A 22500-nucleotide genomic window follows, 5' to 3' on the forward strand; every position below is an offset into this window, starting at 1 on the left:
TGTACTACAACTATTATACCTTTTAACTAGTACTACACCTTTATAGTCATGTTATTATACACTACAACTATTATACCTTTTAACTACTGCTACACCTTTATAGTCATGTTATTATACACTACAACTATTATACCTTTTAACTAGTACTACACTTTTATAGTCATGTTATTATGTACTACAACTATTATACCTTTTAACTAGTACTACACCTTTATAGTCATGTTATTATATACTACAACTATTATACCTTTTAACTAGTACTACACCTTTATAGTCATGTTATTATGTACTACAACTATTATACCTTTTAACTAGTACTACACCTTTATAGTCATGTTATTATACACTACAACTATTATACCTTTTAACTAGTACTACACCTTTATAGTCATGTTATTATGTACTACAACTATTATACCTTTTAACTAGTACTACACCTTTATAGTCATGTTATTATGTACTACAACTATTATACCTTTTAACTACTGCTACACCTTTATAGTCATGTTATTATGTACTACAACTATTATACCTTTTAACTAGTACTACACCTTTATAGTCATGTTATTATGTACTACAACTATTATACCTTTTAACTACTGCTACACCTTTATAGTCATGTTATTATGTACTACAACTATTATACCTTTTAACTAGTACTACACCTTTATAGTCATGTTATTATGTACTACAACTATTATACCTTTTAACTAGTACTACACCTTTATAGTCATGTTATTATATACTACAACTATTATACCTTTTAACTAGTACTACACCTTTATAGTCATGTTATTATGTACTACAACTATTATACCTTTTAACTAGTACTACACCTTTATAGTCGTGTTATTATGTACTACAACTATTATACCTTTTAACTAGTACTACACCTTTATAGTCATGTTATTATGTACTACAACTATTATACCTTTTAACTAGTACTACACCTTTATAGTCATGTTATTATGTACTACAACTATTATACCTTTTAACTAGTACTACACCTTTATAGTCATGTTATTATGTACTACAACTATTATACCTTTTAACTAGTACTACACCTTTATAGTCATGTTATTATACACTACAACTATTATACCTTTTAACTACTGCAACACCTTTATAGTCATGTTATTATACACTACAACTATTATACCTTTTAACTAGTACTACACTTTTATAGTCATGTTATTATGTACTACAACTATTATACCTTTTAACTAGTACTACACCTTTATAGTCATGTTATTATATACTACAACTATTATACCTTTTAACTAGTACTACACCTTTATAGTCATGTTATTATATACTACAACTATTATACCTTTTAACTAGTACTACACCTTTATAGTCATGTTATTATGTACTACAACTATTATACCTTTTAACTACTGCTACACCTTTATAGTCATGTTATTATACACTACAACTATTATACCTTTTAACTAGTACTACACCTTTATAGTCATGTTATTATGTATTACAACTATTATACCTTTTAATTAGTACTACACCTTTATAGTCATGTTATTATGTACTACAACTATTATACCTTTTAACTACTGCTACACCTTTATAGTCATGTTATTATGTACTACAACTATTATACCTTTTAACTACTGCTACACCTTTATAGTCATGTTATGTACTACAACTATTATACCTTTTAACTAGTACTACACCTTTATAGTCATGTTATTATGTACTACAACTATTATACCTTTTAACTACTGCTACACCTTTATAGTCATGTTATTATGTACTACAACTATTATACCTTTTAACTAGTACTACACCTTTATAGTCATGTTATTATGCACTACAACTATTATACCTTTTAACTACTGCTACACCTTTATAGTCATGTTATTATGTACTACAACTATTATACCTTTTAACTAGTACTACACCTTTATAGTCATGTTATTATGTATTACAACTATTATACATTTTAACTAGTACTACACCTTTATAGTCATGTTATTATGTACTACAACTATTATACCTTTTAACTACTGCTACACCTTTATAGTCATGTTATTATGTACTACAACTATTATACCTTTTAACTACTGCTACACCTTTATAGTCATGTTATTATACACTACAACTATTATACCTTTTAACTAGTACTACACCTTTATAGTCATGTTATTATGTATTACAACTATTATACCTTTTAACTAGTACTACACCTTTATAGTCATGTTATTATGTACTACAACTATTATACCTTTTAACTACTGCTACACCTTTATAGTCATGTTATTATGTACTACAACTATTATACCTTTTAACTAGTACTACACCTTTATAGTCATGTTATTATGTACTACAACTATTATACCTTTTAACTACTGCTACACCTTTATAGTCATGTTATTATGTACTACAACTATTATACCTTTTAACTAGTACTACACCTTTATAGTCATGTTATTATGTACTACAACTATTATACCTTTTAACTACTGCTACACCTTTATAGTCATGTTATTATGTACTACAACTATTATACCTTTTAATTAGTACTACACCTTTATAGTCATGTTATTATGTACTACAACTATTATACCTTTTAACTAGTACTACACCTTTATAGTCATGTTATTATGTACTACAACTATTATACCTTTTAACTACTGCTACACCTTTATAGTCATGTTATTATGTACTACAACTATTATACCTTTTAACTACTGCTACACCTTTATAGTCATGTTATTATACACTACAACTATTATACCTTTTAACTACTGCTACACCTTTATAGTCATGTTATTATGTACTACAACTATTATACCTTTTAACTAGTACTACACCTTTATAGTCATGTTATTATATACTACAACTATTATACCTTTTAACTAGTACTACACCTTTATAGTCATGTTATTATATACTACAACTATTATACCTTTTAACTAGTACTACACCTTTATAGTCATGTTATTATGTACTACAACTATTATACCTTTTAACTAGTACTACACCTTTATAGTCATGTTATTATACACTACAACTATTATACCTTTTAACTAGTACTACACCTTTATAGTCATGTTATTATGTACTACAACTATTATACCTTTTAACTACTGCTACACCTTTATAGTCATGTTATTATACACTACAACTATTATACCTTTTAACTAGTACTACACCTTTATAGTCATGTTATTATGTATTACAACTATTATACCTTTTAACTAGTACTACACCTTTATAGTCATGTTATTATGTACTACAACTATTATACCTTTTAACTAGTACTACACCTTTATAGTCATGTTATTATGTACTACAACTATTATACCTTTTAACTACTGCTACACCTTTATAGTAATGTTATTATACACTACAACTATTATACCTTTTAACTAGTACTACACCTTTATAGTCATGTTATTATGTACTACAACTATTATACCTTTTAACTAGTACTACACCTTTATAGTCATGTTATTATGTACTACAACTATTATACCTTTTAACTACTGCTACACCTTTATAGTCATGTTATTATACACTACAACTATTATACCTTTTAACTACTGCTACAACTTTATAGTCATGTTATTATGTACTACAACTATTATACCTTTTAACTAGTACTACACCTTTATAGTCATGTTATTATACACTACAACTATTATACCTTTTAACTAGTACTACACCTTTATAGTCATGTTATTATGTACTACAACTATTATACCTTTTAACTAGTACTACACCTTTATAGTCGTGTTATTATGTACTACAACTATTATACCTTTTAACTACTGCTACACCTTTATAGTCATGTTATTATGTACTACAACTATTATACCTTTTAACTACTGCTACACCTTTATAGTCATGTTATTATGTACTACAACTATTATACCTTTTAACTAGTACTACACCTTTATAGTCATGTTATTATGTACTACAACTATTATACCTTTTAACTACTGCTACACCTTTATAGTCATGTTATTATGTACTACAACTATTATACCTTTTAACTAGTACTACACCTTTATAGTCATGTTATTATGTACTACAACTATTATACCTTTTAACTACTGCTACACCTTTATAGTCATGTTATTATGTACTACAACTATTATACCTTTTAACTAGTACTACACCTTTATAGTCATGTTATTATGTACTACAACTATTATACCTTTTAATTAGTACTACACCTTTATAGTCATGTTATTATGTACTACAACTATTATACCTTTTAACTAGTACTACACCTTTATAGTCATGTTATTATGTACTACAACTATTATACCTTTTAACTACTGCTACACCTTTATAGTCATGTTATTATGTACTACAACTATTATACCTTTTAACTACTGCTACACCTTTATAGTCATGTTATTATACACTACAACTATTATACCTTTTAACTACTGCTACACCTTTATAGTCATGTTATTATGTACTACAACTATTATACCTTTTAACTAGTACTACACCTTTATAGTCATGTTATTATATACTACAACTATTATACCTTTTAACTAGTACTACACCTTTATAGTCATGTTATTATATACTACAACTATTATACCTTTTAACTACTGCTACACCTTTATAGTCATGTTATTATGTACTACAACTATTATACCTTTTAACTACTGCTACAACTTTATAGTCATGTTATTATATACTACAACTATTATACCTTTTAACTAGTACTACACCTTTATAGTCATGTTATTATGTACTACAACTATTATACCTTTTAACTAGTACTACACCTTTATAGTCATGTTATTATACACTACAACTATTATACCTTTTAACTAGTACTACACCTTTATAGTCATGTTATTATGTACTACAACTATTATACCTTTTAACTAGTACTACACCTTTATAGTCATGTTATTATGTACTACAACTATTATACCTTTTAACTAGTACTACACCTTTATAGTCATGTTATTATGTACTACAACTATTATACCTTTTAACTAGTACTACACCTTTATAGTCATGTTATTATACACTACAACTATTATACCTTTTAACTAGTACTACACCTTTATAGTCATGTTATTATGTACTACAACTATTATACCTTTTAACTACTGCTACACCTTTATAGTCATGTTATTATACACTACAACTATTATACCTTTTAACTAGTACTACACCTTTATAGTCATGTTATTATGTACTACAACTATTATACCTTTTAACTAGTACTACACCTTTATAGTCATGTTATTATATACTACAACTATTATACCTTTTAACTAGTACTACACCTTTATAGTCATGTTATTATACACTACAACTATTATACCTTTTAACTAGTACTACACCTTTATAGTCATGTTATTATATACTACAACTATTATACCTTTTAACTAGTACTACACCTTTATAGTCATGTTATTATGTATTACAACTATTATACCTTTTAACTAGTACTACACCTTTATAGTCATGTTATTATGTACTACAACTATTATACCTTTTAACTAGTACTACACCTTTATAGTCATGTTATTATGTACTACAACTATTATACCTTTTAACTACTGCTACACCTTTATAGTCATGTTATTATACACTACAACTATTATACCTTTTAACTAGTACTACACCTTTATAGTCATGTTATTATGTACTACAACTATTATACCTTTTAACTAGTACTACACCTTTATAGTCATGTTATTATGTACTACAACTATTATACCTTTTAACTACTGCTACACCTTTATAGTCATGTTATTATACACTACAACTATTATACCTTTTAACTACTGCTACAACTTTATAGTCATGTTATTATGTACTACAACTATTATACCTTTTAACTAGTACTACACCTTTATAGTCATGTTATTATACACTACAACTATTATACCTTTTAACTAGTACTACACCTTTATAGTCATGTTATTATGTACTACAACTATTATACCTTTTAACTAGTACTACACCTTTATAGTCGTGTTATTATGTACTACAACTATTATACCTTTTAACTACTGCTACACCTTTATAGTCATGTTATTATGTACTACAACTATTATACCTTTTAACTACTGCTACACCTTTATAGTCATGTTATTATGTACTACAACTATTATACCTTTTAACTAGTACTACACCTTTATAGTCATGTTATTATGTACTACAACTATTATACCTTTTAACTACTGCTACACCTTTATAGTCATGTTATTATGTACTACAACTATTATACCTTTTAACTAGTACTACACCTTTATAGTCATGTTATTATGTACTACAACTATTATACCTTTTAACTACTGCTACACCTTTATAGTCATGTTATTATGTACTACAACTATTATACCTTTTAACTAGTACTACACCTTTATAGTCATGTTATTATGTACTACAACTATTATACCTTTTAATTAGTACTACACCTTTATAGTCATGTTATTATGTACTACAACTATTATACCTTTTAACTAGTACTACACCTTTATAGTCATGTTATTATGTACTACAACTATTATACCTTTTAACTACTGCTACACCTTTATAGTCATGTTATTATGTACTACAACTATTATACCTTTTAACTACTGCTACACCTTTATAGTCATGTTATTATACACTACAACTATTATACCTTTTAACTACTGCTACACCTTTATAGTCATGTTATTATGTACTACAACTATTATACCTTTTAACTAGTACTACACCTTTATAGTCATGTTATTATATACTACAACTATTATACCTTTTAACTAGTACTACACCTTTATAGTCATGTTATTATATACTACAACTATTATACCTTTTAACTACTGCTACACCTTTATAGTCATGTTATTATGTACTACAACTATTATACCTTTTAACTACTGCTACAACTTTATAGTCATGTTATTATATACTACAACTATTATACCTTTTAACTAGTACTACACCTTTATAGTCATGTTATTATGTACTACAACTATTATACCTTTTAACTAGTACTACACCTTTATAGTCATGTTATTATACACTACAACTATTATACCTTTTAACTAGTACTACACCTTTATAGTCATGTTATTATGTACTACAACTATTATACCTTTTAACTAGTACTACACCTTTATAGTCATGTTATTATACACTACAACTATTATACCTTTTAACTAGTACTACACCTTTATAGTCATGTTATTATGTACTACAACTATTATACCTTTTAACTACTGCTACACCTTTATAGTCATGTTATTATACACTACAACTATTATACCTTTTAACTAGTACTACACCTTTATAGTCATGTTATTATGTACTACAACTATTATACCTTTTAACTAGTACTACACCTTTATAGTCATGTTATTATATACTACAACTATTATACCTTTTAACTAGTACTACACCTTTATAGTCATGTTATTATACACTACAACTATTATACCTTTTAACTAGTACTACACCTTTATAGTCATGTTATTATATACTACAACTATTATACCTTTTAACTAGTACTACACCTTTATAGTCATGTTATTATATACTACAACTATTATACCTTTTAACTACTGCTACACCTTTATAGTCATGTTATTATATACTACAACTATTATACCTTTTAACTACTGCTACACCTTTATAGTCATGTTATTATATACTACAACTATTATACCTTTTAACTACTGCTACACCTTTATAGTCATGTTATTATGTACTACAACTATTATACCTTTTAAATACTGCTACACCTTTATAGTCATGTTATTATATACTACAACTATTATACCTTTTAACTACTGCTACACCTTTATAGTCATGTTATTATGTACTACAACTATTATACCTTTTAAATACTGCTACACCTTTATAGTCATGTTATTATATACTACAACTATTATAACTTTTAACTACTGCTACACCTTTATAGTCATGTTATTATGTACTACAACTATTATACCTTTTAACTAATGCTACAACTTTAAAGTGTACTACTACTATGGCTTTAAACTACAAAAGCAGTGAAGTTGTCACGTTGTGTAAATGCTAAATAAAAAGAGAATACAACAAATCATTTTCAACTTATATTCAATTGAATAGACTGCAAAGACAAGATATTTCATGTTCACACTGAGAAACTGGCTTGGCACTGTCTTGCTGAAATAAGCAGGGGCGTCCATGATAACGTTGCTTGGATGGCAACATATGTTGCTTCAAAACTTGTATGTACCTTTCAGCATTAATGGTGCCTTCACAGATGTGTAAGTTACCCATGTCTTGGCCACTAATACACCCCCATACCATCACACATGCTGCCTTTTACACTTTCACCCGAGAAAAGTCCAGATGGTTTTTTTCCCCTTTGGTCCGGAGGACACGACGTCCACAGATTCCAAAAAACAATTTGAAATGTGGACTCGTCAGACCACAGAACACTTTTCCACTTTGCACGAGTCCATCTTAGATGAGTTCAGGCCCAGGGAAGCTGGCGGCGTTTCTGGGTGTTGTTGATAAATGGCTTTTGCTTTGCATAGTAGAGTTTAAACTTGTACTTACAGATGTAGCCAAACTGTAGTTACTGACAGTGGTTTTCTGAAGTGTTCCTGAGCCCATGCGGAGATATCCTTTACACACCGATGTCGGTTTTTGATGCATGTACCGCCTGAGGGATGGAAGGTGCGTAATATCGTGGCTTACGTGCAGTGATTTCTCCAGATTGTCTGAACCTTTGATGATATTACGGAGCGTAGATGGTGAAGTCCCTAAATTCCTTGCAATAGCTGGTTGAGAAATGTTGTCCTTCAACAATTTGCTCAGGCATTTGTTGACAAAGTGGTGAGCCTCGCCCCGTCCTTGTTTGTGAATGGAAGCTGCTTTTATACCCAATCATGGCACCCACCTGTTCCCAATTAGCCTGTTCACCTGTGGGATGTTCCAAATAAGTCTTTGATGAGCATTCCTCAACTTTCTCAGTCTTTTTTGCCTCTTGTGCCAGCTTTTTTGAAACATGTTGCATGCATCAAATTCATAATGAAGTTAATATTTGCAAAAACTACTATAACTCTAAACTACTACGATAATATTATACTACTACTGCTATAACCTTAAAGTACGACTGTACTGTAACTTAAAATTACTACTACTATAATGTTATACTAGTACTACTAAAACTTTGACTACTACAATCCACGACTATAACTTTATATAGTTGTAGCATAACTTGAACTTCAAACTACTCCAACTTGAACAACTAACTAATACCACAATGTAAATATAAAATACTTGAGTACGTAGAATAACAACAAATACTTTTCTTCCCGCCATATTTAGGCGTACTTCCGTCAGGCGGTGGCGCTGCAGTACCTGGGTCGCCATGGCGACGCCCTGGCAGCGTTCGCATCAGGCCTGGCTCAGGATCCCAAGAGTCTGCAGCTGCTGTCGGGTATGGTGGAGGCCGCCATGAAGTCCCCCCTCAGAGGTAGTTCGGCACGTCCGTCAAAGTTTGAGTGCCCGCCCATCACCTGTTGGCTCCGCCCCCAGGCACCTTGAAGCCCACCTACCAGCAGCTCCGCTCCATGAAGCTGGACAGGAGCCCCTTCATGGTGGTCTCGGTCATCGGCCAGGAGCTGCTGACTCACGGCTTCCACGCCGCCGCCGCCAGCGCCCTGGAGGCGGCGCTCAAGATCGGCACGTGCTCGCTGAAGCTGCGCGGCTCCGTCTTCTCGGCCCTGGGCGCCACGTACTGGTCGCTAGGCAACACGGAGAAGAGCCTGGCCTACATGCAGCAGGACCTGGAGGTGGCTCGGACTCTGGGTGGGTCCGCCGCGTCAAAGAGATGGGAAGATGCGGAACAAATGCACCTCTCGTCTCGTTCGCAGGCGACCAATCAGGCGAGGGCCGCGCCCATGGCAACCTTGGCTCCGCCCTCTTCTCCAAAGGCAGTTACCGAGAAGCGCTGGCCAATCACAGACGACAACTCGTGCTGTCCATCAAGCTGAAGGACAAAGAGGTTTGATCGCTACAATGTGTTAAAAATGGTGGCTAATGTTAACATCGACGCCTTCTTTTATTCAGTTGGCTACGTTAGCCTTTTAGCATTATGCTAGTTTGTTTACAATCTTGCTGCTTTGTAATTTTGAAGAACTAAATGAAGTTTAATATGTTTGAGTCAACAGAACAATATGTTTATGTCTGCTGGCACATTAGCATTAGCATTCTGCTAGCTTGTTTACAATGTTGCTGCTTTGTAATTTTGAAGAACTAAATGAAGTTTAATATGTTAGAGTCAACAGAAGAACATGCTAGTCTGTCGGCTGATACGTTAGCATTAGCATTCTGCTAGTTTGGTGCCCCGGGGTTTGTTTACAATGTTGCTGCTTTGTGATTTTGAAGAACTAAATGAAGCTGATATGTTTGAGTCAACAGAAGAACATGCTAATCTGTCCGCTGACACGTTAGCATTAGCATTCTGCTAGTTTGTTTACAATGTTGCTGCTTTGTAATTTTGAAGAACTAAATGAAGTTTAATATGTTTGAGTCAACAGAACAATATGCTTATGTCTGCTGACACGTTAGCATTAGCATTCTGCTAGCTTGTTTACAATGTTGCTGCTTTGTAATTTTGAAGAACTAAATGAAGTTTAATATGTTAGAGTCAACAGAAGAGTATGCTAATTTGTCTGCTGACACATTAGCATTAGCATTCTGCTAGTTTGTTTACAGTCTTGCTGCTTTGTAATTTTGAAGAACTAAATGAAGTTTAATATGTTAGAGTCAACAGAACAATATGTTTATGTCTGCTGGCACATTAGCATTAGCATTCTGCTAGTTTGTTTACAATGTTGCTGATTTGTAATTTTGAAGAACTAAATGAAGTTTAATATGTTTGAGTCAACAGAAGAACATGCTAGTCTGTCGGCTGATACGTTAGCATTAGCATTCTGCTAGTTTGGTGCCCCGGGGTTTGTTTACAATGTTGCTGCTTTGGGATTTTGAAGAACTAAATGAAGCTGATATGTTTGAGTCAACAGAAGAACATGCTAATCTGTCCGCTGACACGTTAGCATTAGCATTCTGCTAGTTTGTTTACAATGTTGCTGCTTTGTAATTTTGAAGAACTAAATGAAGTTTAATATGTTTGAGTCAACAGAACAATATGTTTATGTCTGCTGACACGTTAGCATTAGCATTCTGCTAGCTTGTTTACAATGTTGCTGCTTTGTAATTTTGAAGAACTAAATGAAGTTTAATATGTTAGAGTCAACAGAAGAGTATGCTAATTTGTCTGCTGACACATTAGCATTAGCATTCTGCTAGTTTGTTTACAGTCTTGCTGCTTTGTAATTTTGAAGAACTAAATGAAGTTTAATATGTTAGAGTCAACAGAACAATATGTTTATGTCTGCTGGCACATTAGCATTAGCATTCTGCTAGTTTGTTTACAATGTTGCTGATTTGTAATTTTGAAGAACTAAATGAAGTTTAATATGTTAGAGTCAACAGAAGAACATGCTAGTCTGTCGGCTGATACGTTAGCATTAGCATTCTGCTAGTTTGGTGCCCCGGGGTTTGTTTACAATGTTGCTGCTTTGTGATTTTGAAGAACTAAATGAAGCTGATATGTTTGAGTCAACAGAAGAACATGCTAATCTGTCCGCTGACACGTTAGCATTAGCATTCTGCTAGTTTGTTTACAATGTTGCTGCTTTGTAATTTTGAAGAACTAAATGAAGTTTAATATGTTTGAGTCAACAGAAGAACATGCTAATCTGTCCGCTGACACGTTAGCATTAGCATTCTGCTAGTTTGTTTACAATGTTGCTGCTTTGTAATTTTGAAGAACTAAATTAAGTTTAATAAGTTTGAGTAAACAGAAGAACATGCTAATCTGTCCGCTGACACGTTAGCATTAGCATTTGCTAGCATGTGAGTGTTTCCTGCCCACTTGAGTCAGATGAAGATTTTGTTGTCACAAACTTGTGTTGTGACTTCAGGCGGCGTCTGACGCCCTCAGTAGTTTGGGCCACGTCTACACGGCCATCGGCGACTATCCCAACGCGCTAACCAGCCACAAGCAGTGCGTGGCGCTGGCAACGCAAGTCGGATGCCGGCTGTCGGAGGCCCGTCAGCTCGGGAACACGGGCGCCGTTTACGTGGCACTTGGGGACTTTGCCAGTGCCGTCCAGTGCCACCAGCAGCACTTGGACATCGCCAAGGTGCGGCGCCGCGTCACCAGCCTCAAGTGGAACATGGTGAATGTCTGATGTCGTTGCATTGTCTCTTGTCAGACGCTGGAGAACCGCCAGGAGGAGGCTCGGGCCTACAGCAACCTGGGCAGCGCCTACCACTCCCAGCGGGACTACGACAAGGCCGTGTCCTACCACACTCGAGTCCTGGAGCTCTCGCACCAACTGGCGGACCGGACCATCGAAATGAGGGCCTTGGCCGGGCTGGGCCACGCGGCCCGATGCATGCAGGTCGCCTGTCGGAACAGTTCTCGAGTTCTCAGGAACACTCCTTCAGTTCTCAGGAAGACTCCTTCATGTGTGTGTGTGATCCTCAGGACCTGGAGAGGGCGCTGCAGTACCACCAACAGCAGATGGACATCGCTGAGGAGCTGCAGGACAAAGCAGCTCAGGGCCGAGCCTCCTCCAACCTCGGTAGGTGCACCTTGAAGATCATAGCAGAACTTAGCAGAGCACAGACCTAAACCAAGAGCAGGCCTCGCTGTCAGTCTTGAAATGAGTCTTGAAGTGGTCCACCAAGATCACCTTACGAGTCCCTAATCAGCATTCATCTTTTATTAATTAAGGTTTAAGTTTCTGCCGTCACGCTGATATCGAAGAACCAGTGAACTTGACACCGTCGCTAAGTCCACAATGTGTGCGTGTGTGTGTGTGTGTGTGTGTGTGTGTGTGGGTGTGTGTGTGTGTGTGTGGGTGTGTGTGTGTGTGTGTGTGTGTGTGTGTGTACAAAAGCCAAAAGCAGTGAAGTTGTCACGTTGTGTAAATGGTAAATAAAAAGAGAATACAACAAATCCTTTTCAACTTATATTCAATTGAAAAGACTGCAAAGACAAGATATTTAACGTTCCAACTGGTAAACGTTGTTATTTTATGCAAATATTAGCTCATTTGGAATTTGATGCCTGCAACATGTTACGAAAAAGCTGGCACGAGTGGCAAAAAAGAGTGAGGAAGTTGAGGAATGCTCATCAAAGACTTATTTGGAACATCCCACAGGTGAACAGGCTACTTGGGAACAGGTGGGTGCCATGATTGAGTATAAAAGCAGCTTCCATTCACAAACAAGGACGGGGCGAGGGTCACCACTTTGTCAACAAATGCCTGAGCAAATTGTTGAAGAACAACATTTCTCAAGCAGCTATTGCAAGGAATTTAGGGATTTCACCATCTAGGGTCCGTAATATCATCAAAAGGTTCAGAGAATCTGGGGAAATCACTGCACGTAAGCCATGATATTACGCACCTTCCATCCCTCGGGCGGTACTGCATCAAAAAGCGACATCAGTGTGTAAAGGATATCACCACATGGGCTCAGGAACACTTCAGAAAACCGCTGTCAATAACTACAGTTCGTCTCTACATCTGTTAAGTGCAAGTTAAAACTCTCCTATGCAAAGCCAAAGCCATTTATCAACAACACCCAGAAACGCCGCCGGCTTCGCTGGGCCTGAGCTCATCTAAGATTAACTGATGCAAAGTGGAAAAGTGTTCTGTGGTCTGACGAGTCCACATTTCAAATGTTTTCTGGAAACTGGACTTTGTGTCCTCCGGACCAAAGAGGAAAAGAACCTTCTAGATTGTTCTCGGATCAAAGTGTAAAAGCCATCATGGGTGATGGTATGGGGGTGTATTAGTGGCCAAGACATGGGTAACTTACACATCTGTGAAGGCACCATTAATGCTGAAAGGTACATACAGCTTTTGGAGCAACAACATGTTGCCATCCAAGCAATGTTATCATGGACGCCCCTGCTTATTTCAGCAAGACAGTGCCAAGCCAGGTGTTACAACAGCGTGGCTTCATAGTAAAAGAGTGCGGGTACTAGACTGGCCTGCCTGTAGTCCAGACATTGAAAATGTGTGAAGGCTAAAATATGAGAAGGGAGACTGTTGAACAACTTAAGCTGTACATCAAGCAAGAATGGGAAAGAATTCCACTTCAAAAATGTGTCTCCTCAGTTCCCAAACCTTTACTGAGTGTTGTTAAAAGGAAAGGCCATGTAACACACTGGTAAAAATGCCCCTCCGACTACTTTTTTGCAATGTGTTGCTGCCATTAAATTCTAAGTTCATGATTATTTGCAAAAAAAATGAAGTTTCTCAGTGTGAACATGAAATATCTTGTCTTTGCAGTCTATTCAATTGAATATAAGTTGAAAAAGATTTGCAAATCATTGTATTCTCTTTTTATTTACCATTTACACAACGTGACAACTTCACTGCTTTTGGCTTTTGTATATGAGGTTGTTGGAAACCAAGTGGACGTAGCTTTTGGGCTCGCCACCAATTGGCGGTAGAGAGACACTAGAGCAGGGGTCACCAACGCGGTGCCCGCGGGCACCAGGTAGCCTGTAAGGACCAGATGAGTAGCCCGCTGGCCTGTTCTAAAAATAGCTCAAATAGCAGCACTTACCAGTGAGCTGCCTCTATTTTTTAAATTTTATTTATTTACTAGCAAGCTGGTCTCTCTTTGGCCGACATTTTTAATTCTAAGAGAGACAAAACTCAAATAGAATTTGAAAATCCAAGAAAATATTTTAAAGACTTGGTCTTCACTTTTTTAAATAAATTCATTAATTTTTTTACTTTGCTTCTTGTAACTTTCAGAAAGACAATTTTAGAGAAAAAATATAACATTAAAAATTATTTTAGGATTTTTAAACACATATACCTTTTTACCTTTTAAATTCCTTCCTCTTCTTTCCTGACAATTTAAATCAATGTTCAAGTAAATTTATTTTTTTTATTGTAAAGAATAATAAATAAATTTTAATTTAATTCTTCATTTTAGCTTCTGTTTTTTCGACGAAGAATATTTGTGAAATATTTCTTCAAAGTTATTATGATTAAAATTTTAAAAAATTATTCCGGCAAATCTAGAAAATCTGTAGAATCAAATTTAAATCTTATTTCAAAGTCTTTTGAATTTCTTTTAAAATTTTTGTTCTGGAAAATCTAGAAGAAATAATGATTTGTCTTTGTTAGAAATATAGCTTGGTCCAATTTGTTATATATTCTAACAAAGTGTAGATTGGATTTTAACCTATTTAAAACATGTCATCCAAATTCTAAAATTAATCTTAATCAGGAAAAATTAGTAATGATGTTCCATAAATTATTTTTTTAATTTTTTCAAAAAGATTCGAATTAGCTAGTTTTTCTCTTCTTTTTTTCGGTTGAATTTTGAATTTTAAAGAGTCGAAATTGAAGATAAGCTATTTTTCAAAATTTAATTGTAATTTTTTTCGAGTTTTCTCCTCTTTTAAACCATTCAATTAAGTGTAAATATCATTAATTATTAATAATAACATAGAGTTAAAGGTAAATTGAGCAAATTGGCTATTTCTGGCGATTTATTGAAGTGTGTATCAAACTGGTAGCCCTTCGCATTAATCACTACCCAAGAAGTAGCTCTTGCTTTCAAAAAGGTTGGTGACCCCTGCACTAGAGAGACTGATGCTTCAGCAAGAAACATACTTTCCTCCCAATCTTCCACCTCAGGCATCATCCACCAGCTGAGGGGCGACTACGAGGAAGCTCTGAAGCTCCACCAGGCCCACCTGACCTGCGCCCAGGATCTGGGTGACTACGCCGCCCAGGGGAGAGCATACGGCAACATGGGCAACGCCTATCACGCCCTGGGCCTCTACGAGCAAGCTGTGCATTACCACCGCCAAGAACTGCACATCTCACTGGAGGTGAAGTCCATAGATGACCCACCTTTCACTCACAAGTTCTCTTCATGCCCTGGAAAATTAATCTGGCAGTCATTTCCCATAAGATCAATAACCACTTGGAACGCCCGCTTTTCTTCTTGGTTGTGATGTCGTCTACAGAACTTGAGCCCATTTCCCCGCACATGCAGTACAGTCCAAAAGTTTGGACACGCCTTCTCATTCAGTGAGTTTTCTTTATTTCCATGACTATTTACATTGTAGATTGTCACATCAAAACTATGAAGGAACACATGTGGAGTTATGCACTTAACAAAAAAAGGTGAAAAAACTGAAAACATGTTTTATAGTCTCTCCATCCATCCATCCATTTTCTACCACTTGTCCGTTACGGGGTCGCGGGGGGTGCTGGAGCCTACCCAAGCTGCACAAGTTCCTTCAAAATAGCCACCCTTGGCTCTGATTACTGCTCTGCACACTCTTGGCATTCTCTCCATGAGCTTCAAGAGGTAGTCTATGGCGTCACATTAGTACCAAAAATCCAAGCGCGTAAAAACTGTTATCGCGCGCTGATTCTCCACTTCGTGCGCGCGTGGTGCCTTTCTGCGCGCGCGCTGTGCCTTTCTACGCGCGCGCTGTCTCGGTCTGTGCGCTGTCATGTTTCATTTTGGTACTTTGGGGGCGGGCATGCTTAGACCGCCCCTTCTTTCTGATTGGCTTTGAAAAAATAAAAGAAAAGAAAAAAAAAGAAAAAAAAAAAAAGAAAAATACAACTTCAAGTAGGTTGTAAAAAAAGGCAGATGAAGTGAAACTATAGCAATGCTTTTCTTTCCACTCTCTCATGCACACAGATACTCATGTTATGAGAAGTATATTGTTTCAAAAATATTAACATTAATTGTTGATATTTTAAACATCTTTCAGATTACATTGCTCGAATTCAAAAACCACTTTACTACACAAATATTAGGCCCAATGTGCAAGATTATATTATTAGTATTAGTTATTTTTATGTTTTATCATATCTTAGCTTATTTTTATGTTTTATCATATCTTAGCCTATTTTTATATGGTCTTATTATATTTGTATTTCAGTTTTTATTGTATTTTATTTTATTTTATAGTTTTTCATATTGTAGTTTATTTTTATGTTTGATTATATCTTATATTATTTCATATTATTTTTGGACTTTTACCTGATGTGTATTTTAATTAAATTTAATCCATTTACTTGATCATCTAGTGTTTCCTCAAAGAGCCCTCTGGATCTCCACGTCCAGAGGGTTCCTGTGATTGGCTATTGTCATTGTGTTGTTATTATTATTGTTGTTGTTGTTTGTTTATTTTTATGTACATGTTTGACTGTCTTCAAGGGGTGTGGGTGTTATTTCTCATTTTGTTTTTAACTATGTGAAGCACTTTGAGCTGCATTTTAAATGTATGAAAAGTGCTTTATAAATAAAAATTTATTATTATTATTTTTAGTAATAGTACCCTTACAATCACTCCAAACCAGTTCAATAACTTACCTCTTTTTCAGCCAACATTTTTTTATCCACTTCTTCCAATGACCCGCCCTGCTATACTTCTGATTGCTCAAAGCCAATCAGAAAGAAGGGGCGGTCTAAGCATGCCCGCCCCCAAAGTACCAAAATGAAACATGACAGCGCACAGACCGAGACAGCGCGCGCGTAAAAAGGCACCAAGCGCGCGCAGAAAGGCACCAAGCGCGCGCAAAAGGGTGTCTCGCGCGCGCACGAAGTGGAGAATCAGCGCGCGATAACAGTTTTTACGCGCTTGGATTTTTGGTACTAATGTGACGCCATAGTAGTCACCTGAAATGGTTTTCACTTCACACCTAGCTCATGGAGAGAATGCCAAGAGTGTGCAGAGCAGTAATCAGAGCCAAGGGTGGCTATTTTGAAGAAACTAGAATATAAAACATGTTTTCAGTTATTTCACCTCCTTTTTGTTAAGTACATAACTCCACATGTGTTCATTCATAGTTTTGATGTGACAATCTACAATGTAAATAGTCATGGAAATAAAGAAAACACATTGAATGAGAAGGTGTGTCCAAACTTTTGGCCTTTACTGTACATTGTGGATAAATATATATTTTTATCACCTAATTTCACATTCTCGTGGCCCTGATTACTTCAAAGCTGACATGGTTAACATTTTTAGCTAAAAAGAAATCACTAGGGATGTCCGATAATGGCTTTTTGGCGATATCCGATATTCCGATATTGTCCAACTCTTTAATTACAGATGCCGATATCAACCGATACAGATATCAACCGATATATGCAGTCGTGGAATTAACACATTATTATGCCTAATTTGGACAACCATGTATGGTGAAGATAAGGTACTTTTTTAAAAATAATAATAAAATAAGATAACTAAATTAAAAACATTTTCTTGAATAAAAAAGAAAGTAAAACAATACAAAAACAGTTACATAGAAACTAGTAATGAATGAAAATGAGTAAAATTAACTGTTAAAGGTTAGTACTATTAGTGGAGCAGCAGCACGCACAATCATGTGTGCTTACGGACTGTATCCCTTGCAGACTGTATTGATATATATTGATATATAATGTAGGAACCAGATATTGATAACAGAAAGAAATGGGGGAGGGAGGTTTTTGGGTTGGTGCACTAATTGTAAGTGTATCTTGTGTTTTTTATGTTGATTTCATAAAAAAAAACAAAAAAACAAACAAAAAAAAACAAAAAAACGATACAGATAAAAAAAAAACGATACCGATCATTTCCGATATTACGTTTTAATGCATTATCGGCCGATAATATCGGCTTATCGGACATCCCTAGAAATCACCATTTCCATACTTCCCTGCTCTTCCATAGACACCTTGTTTTCTTTGAGGAAAACATCAGTAGAAGAGGAACAACCTAGTATATCAGCAGCTTTTTCTCTCTTGTCTACACTTCTTTCTCTGTTCCCACTCAGCCTCTCTTCCCTCGAGATGTTTTATTTTTTTTGGCTTAAGGCTTTTTTCTATCTAAACTCCGACCAAAACATTTCTTCTTCAAATTCCATCCATCCATCCATTTTCCTCCGCTTATCCGAGGTCGGGTCGCGGGGGCAGCAGTCTAAGCAGAGAAGCCCAGACTCCCCTCTCCCCAGCCACTTCGTCCAGCTCCTCCCGGGGATTCCGAGGCGTTCCCAGGCCAGCCGGGAGACATAGTCTTCCTTGTGGCCTCCTGCCGGTCGGACCTAGGGTGGCGTTCGGGTGGCATCCTGAGCAGATGCCCGAACCACCTCATCTGGCTCCTCTCAATGTGGAGGAGTAGCAGCTTTACTTTGAGCTCCTCCCGGATGACAGAGCTTCTCACCCGCCACCCGGGGGGAGGAAACTAATTTCGGCCGCTTGTACCCGTGATCTTGTCCTTTCGGCCATAACCCAAAGCTCATGACCATAGGTGAGGGTGTGAACGTAGATCGACCGTTAAATTGAGAGCTTTGCCTTCCGGCTCAGCTCCTTCTTCACCACAACGGATCGATACAGCGTCCGCATTACTGAAGACGCCCCACCGATCCGCCTGTCAATCTCACGATCCACTCTTCCCTCACTCATGAGCAAGACTCCGAGGTACTTGAACTCCTCCACTTAGGGCAGGGGTCGGCAACCCGCGGCTCTAGAGCCGCATGCGGCTCTTTAGCGGCGCCCCAGTGGCTCTCTGAAGCTTTTTCAAAAATGTATGAAAAATAGAAAAAGAAGAGGGAAATTTTTTATTTTTTTTTGTATTAATATGGTTTTTGTAGGAGGACAAACATGACACAAACCTCCCTAATTGTTATAAAGCACACTGTTTGTATTAAACATGCTTCACTGATTCGAGTATTTGGCGAGCGCCGTTTTGTCCTACTAATTTTGGCGGTCCTTGAACTCACCTTAGTTTGTTTCCATGTATAACTTTCTCCGACTTTCTAGGACGTGTTTTATGCCACTTCTTTTTCTGTCTCATTTTGTCCACCAAACTTTTAACGTTGTGCGTGAATACACAAAGGTGAGTTTTGTTGATGTTATTGACTTGTGTGGAGTGCTAATCAAACATATTTGGTCACTGCATGACTGCAAGCTAATCGATGCTAACATGCTATTTAGGCTAGCTATATGTACATATTGCATCATTATGCCTTATTTGTAGCTATATTTGAGCTCATTTAGTTTCCTTTAAGTCATCTCAATTCAATGTATATCTCATGACACGTACACTATCTGTATGTAATATGGTTTCTAATTTGTTGCGGCTCCAGACAGATTTGTTTTTGTATTTTGGTCCAATATGGCTCTTTCAACATTTTGGGTTGCCGACCCCTGACTTAGGGCAAGATCTCCTCCCCAACCTGTAGATGGCACTCCACCCTTTCCCGGGCGAGAACCGTGGACTCGGACTTGGAGGTGCTGATTCCCATCCCAGTCGCTTCACACTCGGCTGCGAACCGATCCAGTGAGAGCTGAAGATCCTGGCCAGTTGTTCTTCAAAGTCAGAATCATTCAAATCATTAAAACTCCTCTCCCTTGGTCCGTCCCATTTTGCGCCACAGGCCGTAAAGTTGTATTTTTGCCTCATTCCTGTGAGAATCCTGCGTGTGACTGCAGCATTAACAAGTGGGACTATCCAAAACAAGCCGCGGTGTGCTTATAACGACCACTAGGAAGCATCTGTGAGCAGACAATACTGTATCATCTATTTCACTTTTGGACGTATCAGGTTGGCAGTCATTCATTAATCACTCATCAAAAGGGAGGTTTGAGCCAGCTCTGTGCTGTAAAAGGACACGGTCCCTCTTCTTATCAGCAGGTGCATCCCTCTCTGTAAGGGAGGGGGGCTGCCTTCTCACTATAAGAGTTAACTCCTTTTGTCTTACTTTTAGACCTCTCTTGGCGGTGCTATGGTTGTGTTGTAGGGGCTGGTCTCCTAAAGCTTTAGTAAAACTTGGCCAAGTACTATTCTGTCTCTGTGGTCTCTTTTAGTTAACATATACATATGTCATCCAAAAGAATTTGGGATTGACCAGTGTGTTTTATTCCCTAATTGGAAGACTGGTCGCACAACACCCCTTTTTTAGTTGTACCGATACAATCTGCAACAACATATCTGGCAGCCATATTTAATCAATCCTTCAAATTCTGTGGGAAAATATCACGATTTTTGGATGAAGATGCTTGCGAAACCCAGCAGGCTGATGCAGGACCGCCCACGTTTTGGAGATAAAAGTGGGCATTCTAAAATTTGCTGAAATCCCCTCGCCTAAAACCACCATTGTGTCTATTTTGAGTGTCATTTTTTTGTTTAGGTCTCGAGCTATGAAATAAGTGCCAATGTCGTCAGCTTTTGAAGAGGTGCATTGTGGGAATGACTGATGTGTTGCAGGTGAATGACAGACCGTCACAGGCCTCAACGCATGGCAACCTGGCGGTGGCCTACCAAGCGTTGGGTGCTCTGGACCGAGCCCTCCAGCACTACATGCAGCACCTGACCATCTCCCGCGAGCTCCGTGATGCTCAAAGTGAAGCTAGAGCTTTAGGTAAGCCAGACCAAAGACAACAACACCATTGGTTTGTATTCAGGACGGCAAACATGACGTCTTCTTCCATTTTTCAGCAAACTTGGGCAACTTCCACAGCTACAGAGGCGAATACTCTCAGGCCTTACAGTACTACCAGCAGTACTTGGTCCTGGCTCCTGGGCTTCAGGACCTGGAGGAAGAGGGCAAAGTCTGCCACAACCTCAGCTATGCTCACTTCTGCCTGGGACAGTACGAGGATGCTGTCAGGTCAGAACTGAAGCTCATAAACGTCATGCTTCAGATCAATGGCATACTTCTTAAGATCTTTCTTTTGCTTGCCAGATACTCTGAGCAAGACCTGGCCTTAGCCAAAGACCTGCAGGACAAGCTGGCTCAGGCCAAAGCCTACTGTAACCTGGGCCTGGCCTACAAAGCCTTGGGGGAGTTCAGTCGAGCAGAAGAGTGTCACAGATATCTTTTCTTGCTAGCACAAGCTTTGAACAATACACAGGTGGACGTCCATGTCGGCCAGACGGGCTGTGGAGAAGAAGACATTGAAGAACAGTCTTCAATGTGTTATTGTGTTTGCAGGCAGTCTTCAGGGCTTTGGGGAACCTTGGAGACATCAGTGTTTGTCAGGGGGATCTTCCAGGAGCAGTCAGCGTCTACCAGCAGCAGTTATCTCTGGCTCAGGAGCTCCCTGATCAGAAGATGGAGGCCGACGCCTACTCAGCTCTAGGCTCAGTTCACAGGTGAGGTCAGTCAAGCTTCTATTCCTTACTCTCATCACTCTCTTACCCACCGTCCCCCTGACAGGATGCTTGCCCAGCTGGACGCGTCCTTGTCCTTCCACAGCCAGGAGCTGACCCTGCGCAAAGATCTGGGCGACCTTCGGGGAGAGTGCCACGCCCTGGGTCACCTGGCCGCCGTGCACATGGCTCTGGGAGACTACTGCACCACCCTGCAGTGCTATGAGGCTCAGCTGGGCCTGGCTCAGCGGCTCCACGATGCTCGTCTGGAGGCCCAGGTTTACGGGAACATGGGTATCACCAAGATG

The 22500-nt window shown here is 36.9% G+C and overlaps 1 protein-coding gene across 1 annotated transcript in view; it reads left to right on the top strand.

Moving 5' to 3' along the window:
* The window catches only part of ttc28 (tetratricopeptide repeat domain 28), a 76648-nt gene that overhangs the window by 20623 nt on the left and 33525 nt on the right, over positions 1-22500 (top strand). The window contains exons 3-14 of the mRNA XM_062030735.1: positions 9310-9457; positions 9520-9792; positions 9858-9988; positions 11973-12194; positions 12267-12455; positions 12542-12638; positions 15726-15922; positions 21308-21461; positions 21539-21710; positions 21786-21954; positions 22035-22195; positions 22260-22500. The exon at positions 22260-22500 is cut by the window's right edge and continues 248 nt beyond it. Coding sequence (XP_061886719.1) covers positions 9310-9457; positions 9520-9792; positions 9858-9988; positions 11973-12194; positions 12267-12455; positions 12542-12638; positions 15726-15922; positions 21308-21461; positions 21539-21710; positions 21786-21954; positions 22035-22195; positions 22260-22500 — 2154 coding nt within the window. The remainder of the gene's footprint in view (positions 1-9309; positions 9458-9519; positions 9793-9857; positions 9989-11972; positions 12195-12266; positions 12456-12541; positions 12639-15725; positions 15923-21307; positions 21462-21538; positions 21711-21785; positions 21955-22034; positions 22196-22259) is intronic.

This window comes from Entelurus aequoreus, linkage group LG21, assembly GCF_033978785.1.
Source record: "Entelurus aequoreus isolate RoL-2023_Sb linkage group LG21, RoL_Eaeq_v1.1, whole genome shotgun sequence".
Classification (NCBI taxonomy): Eukaryota; Metazoa; Chordata; class Actinopteri; order Syngnathiformes; family Syngnathidae; genus Entelurus; species Entelurus aequoreus.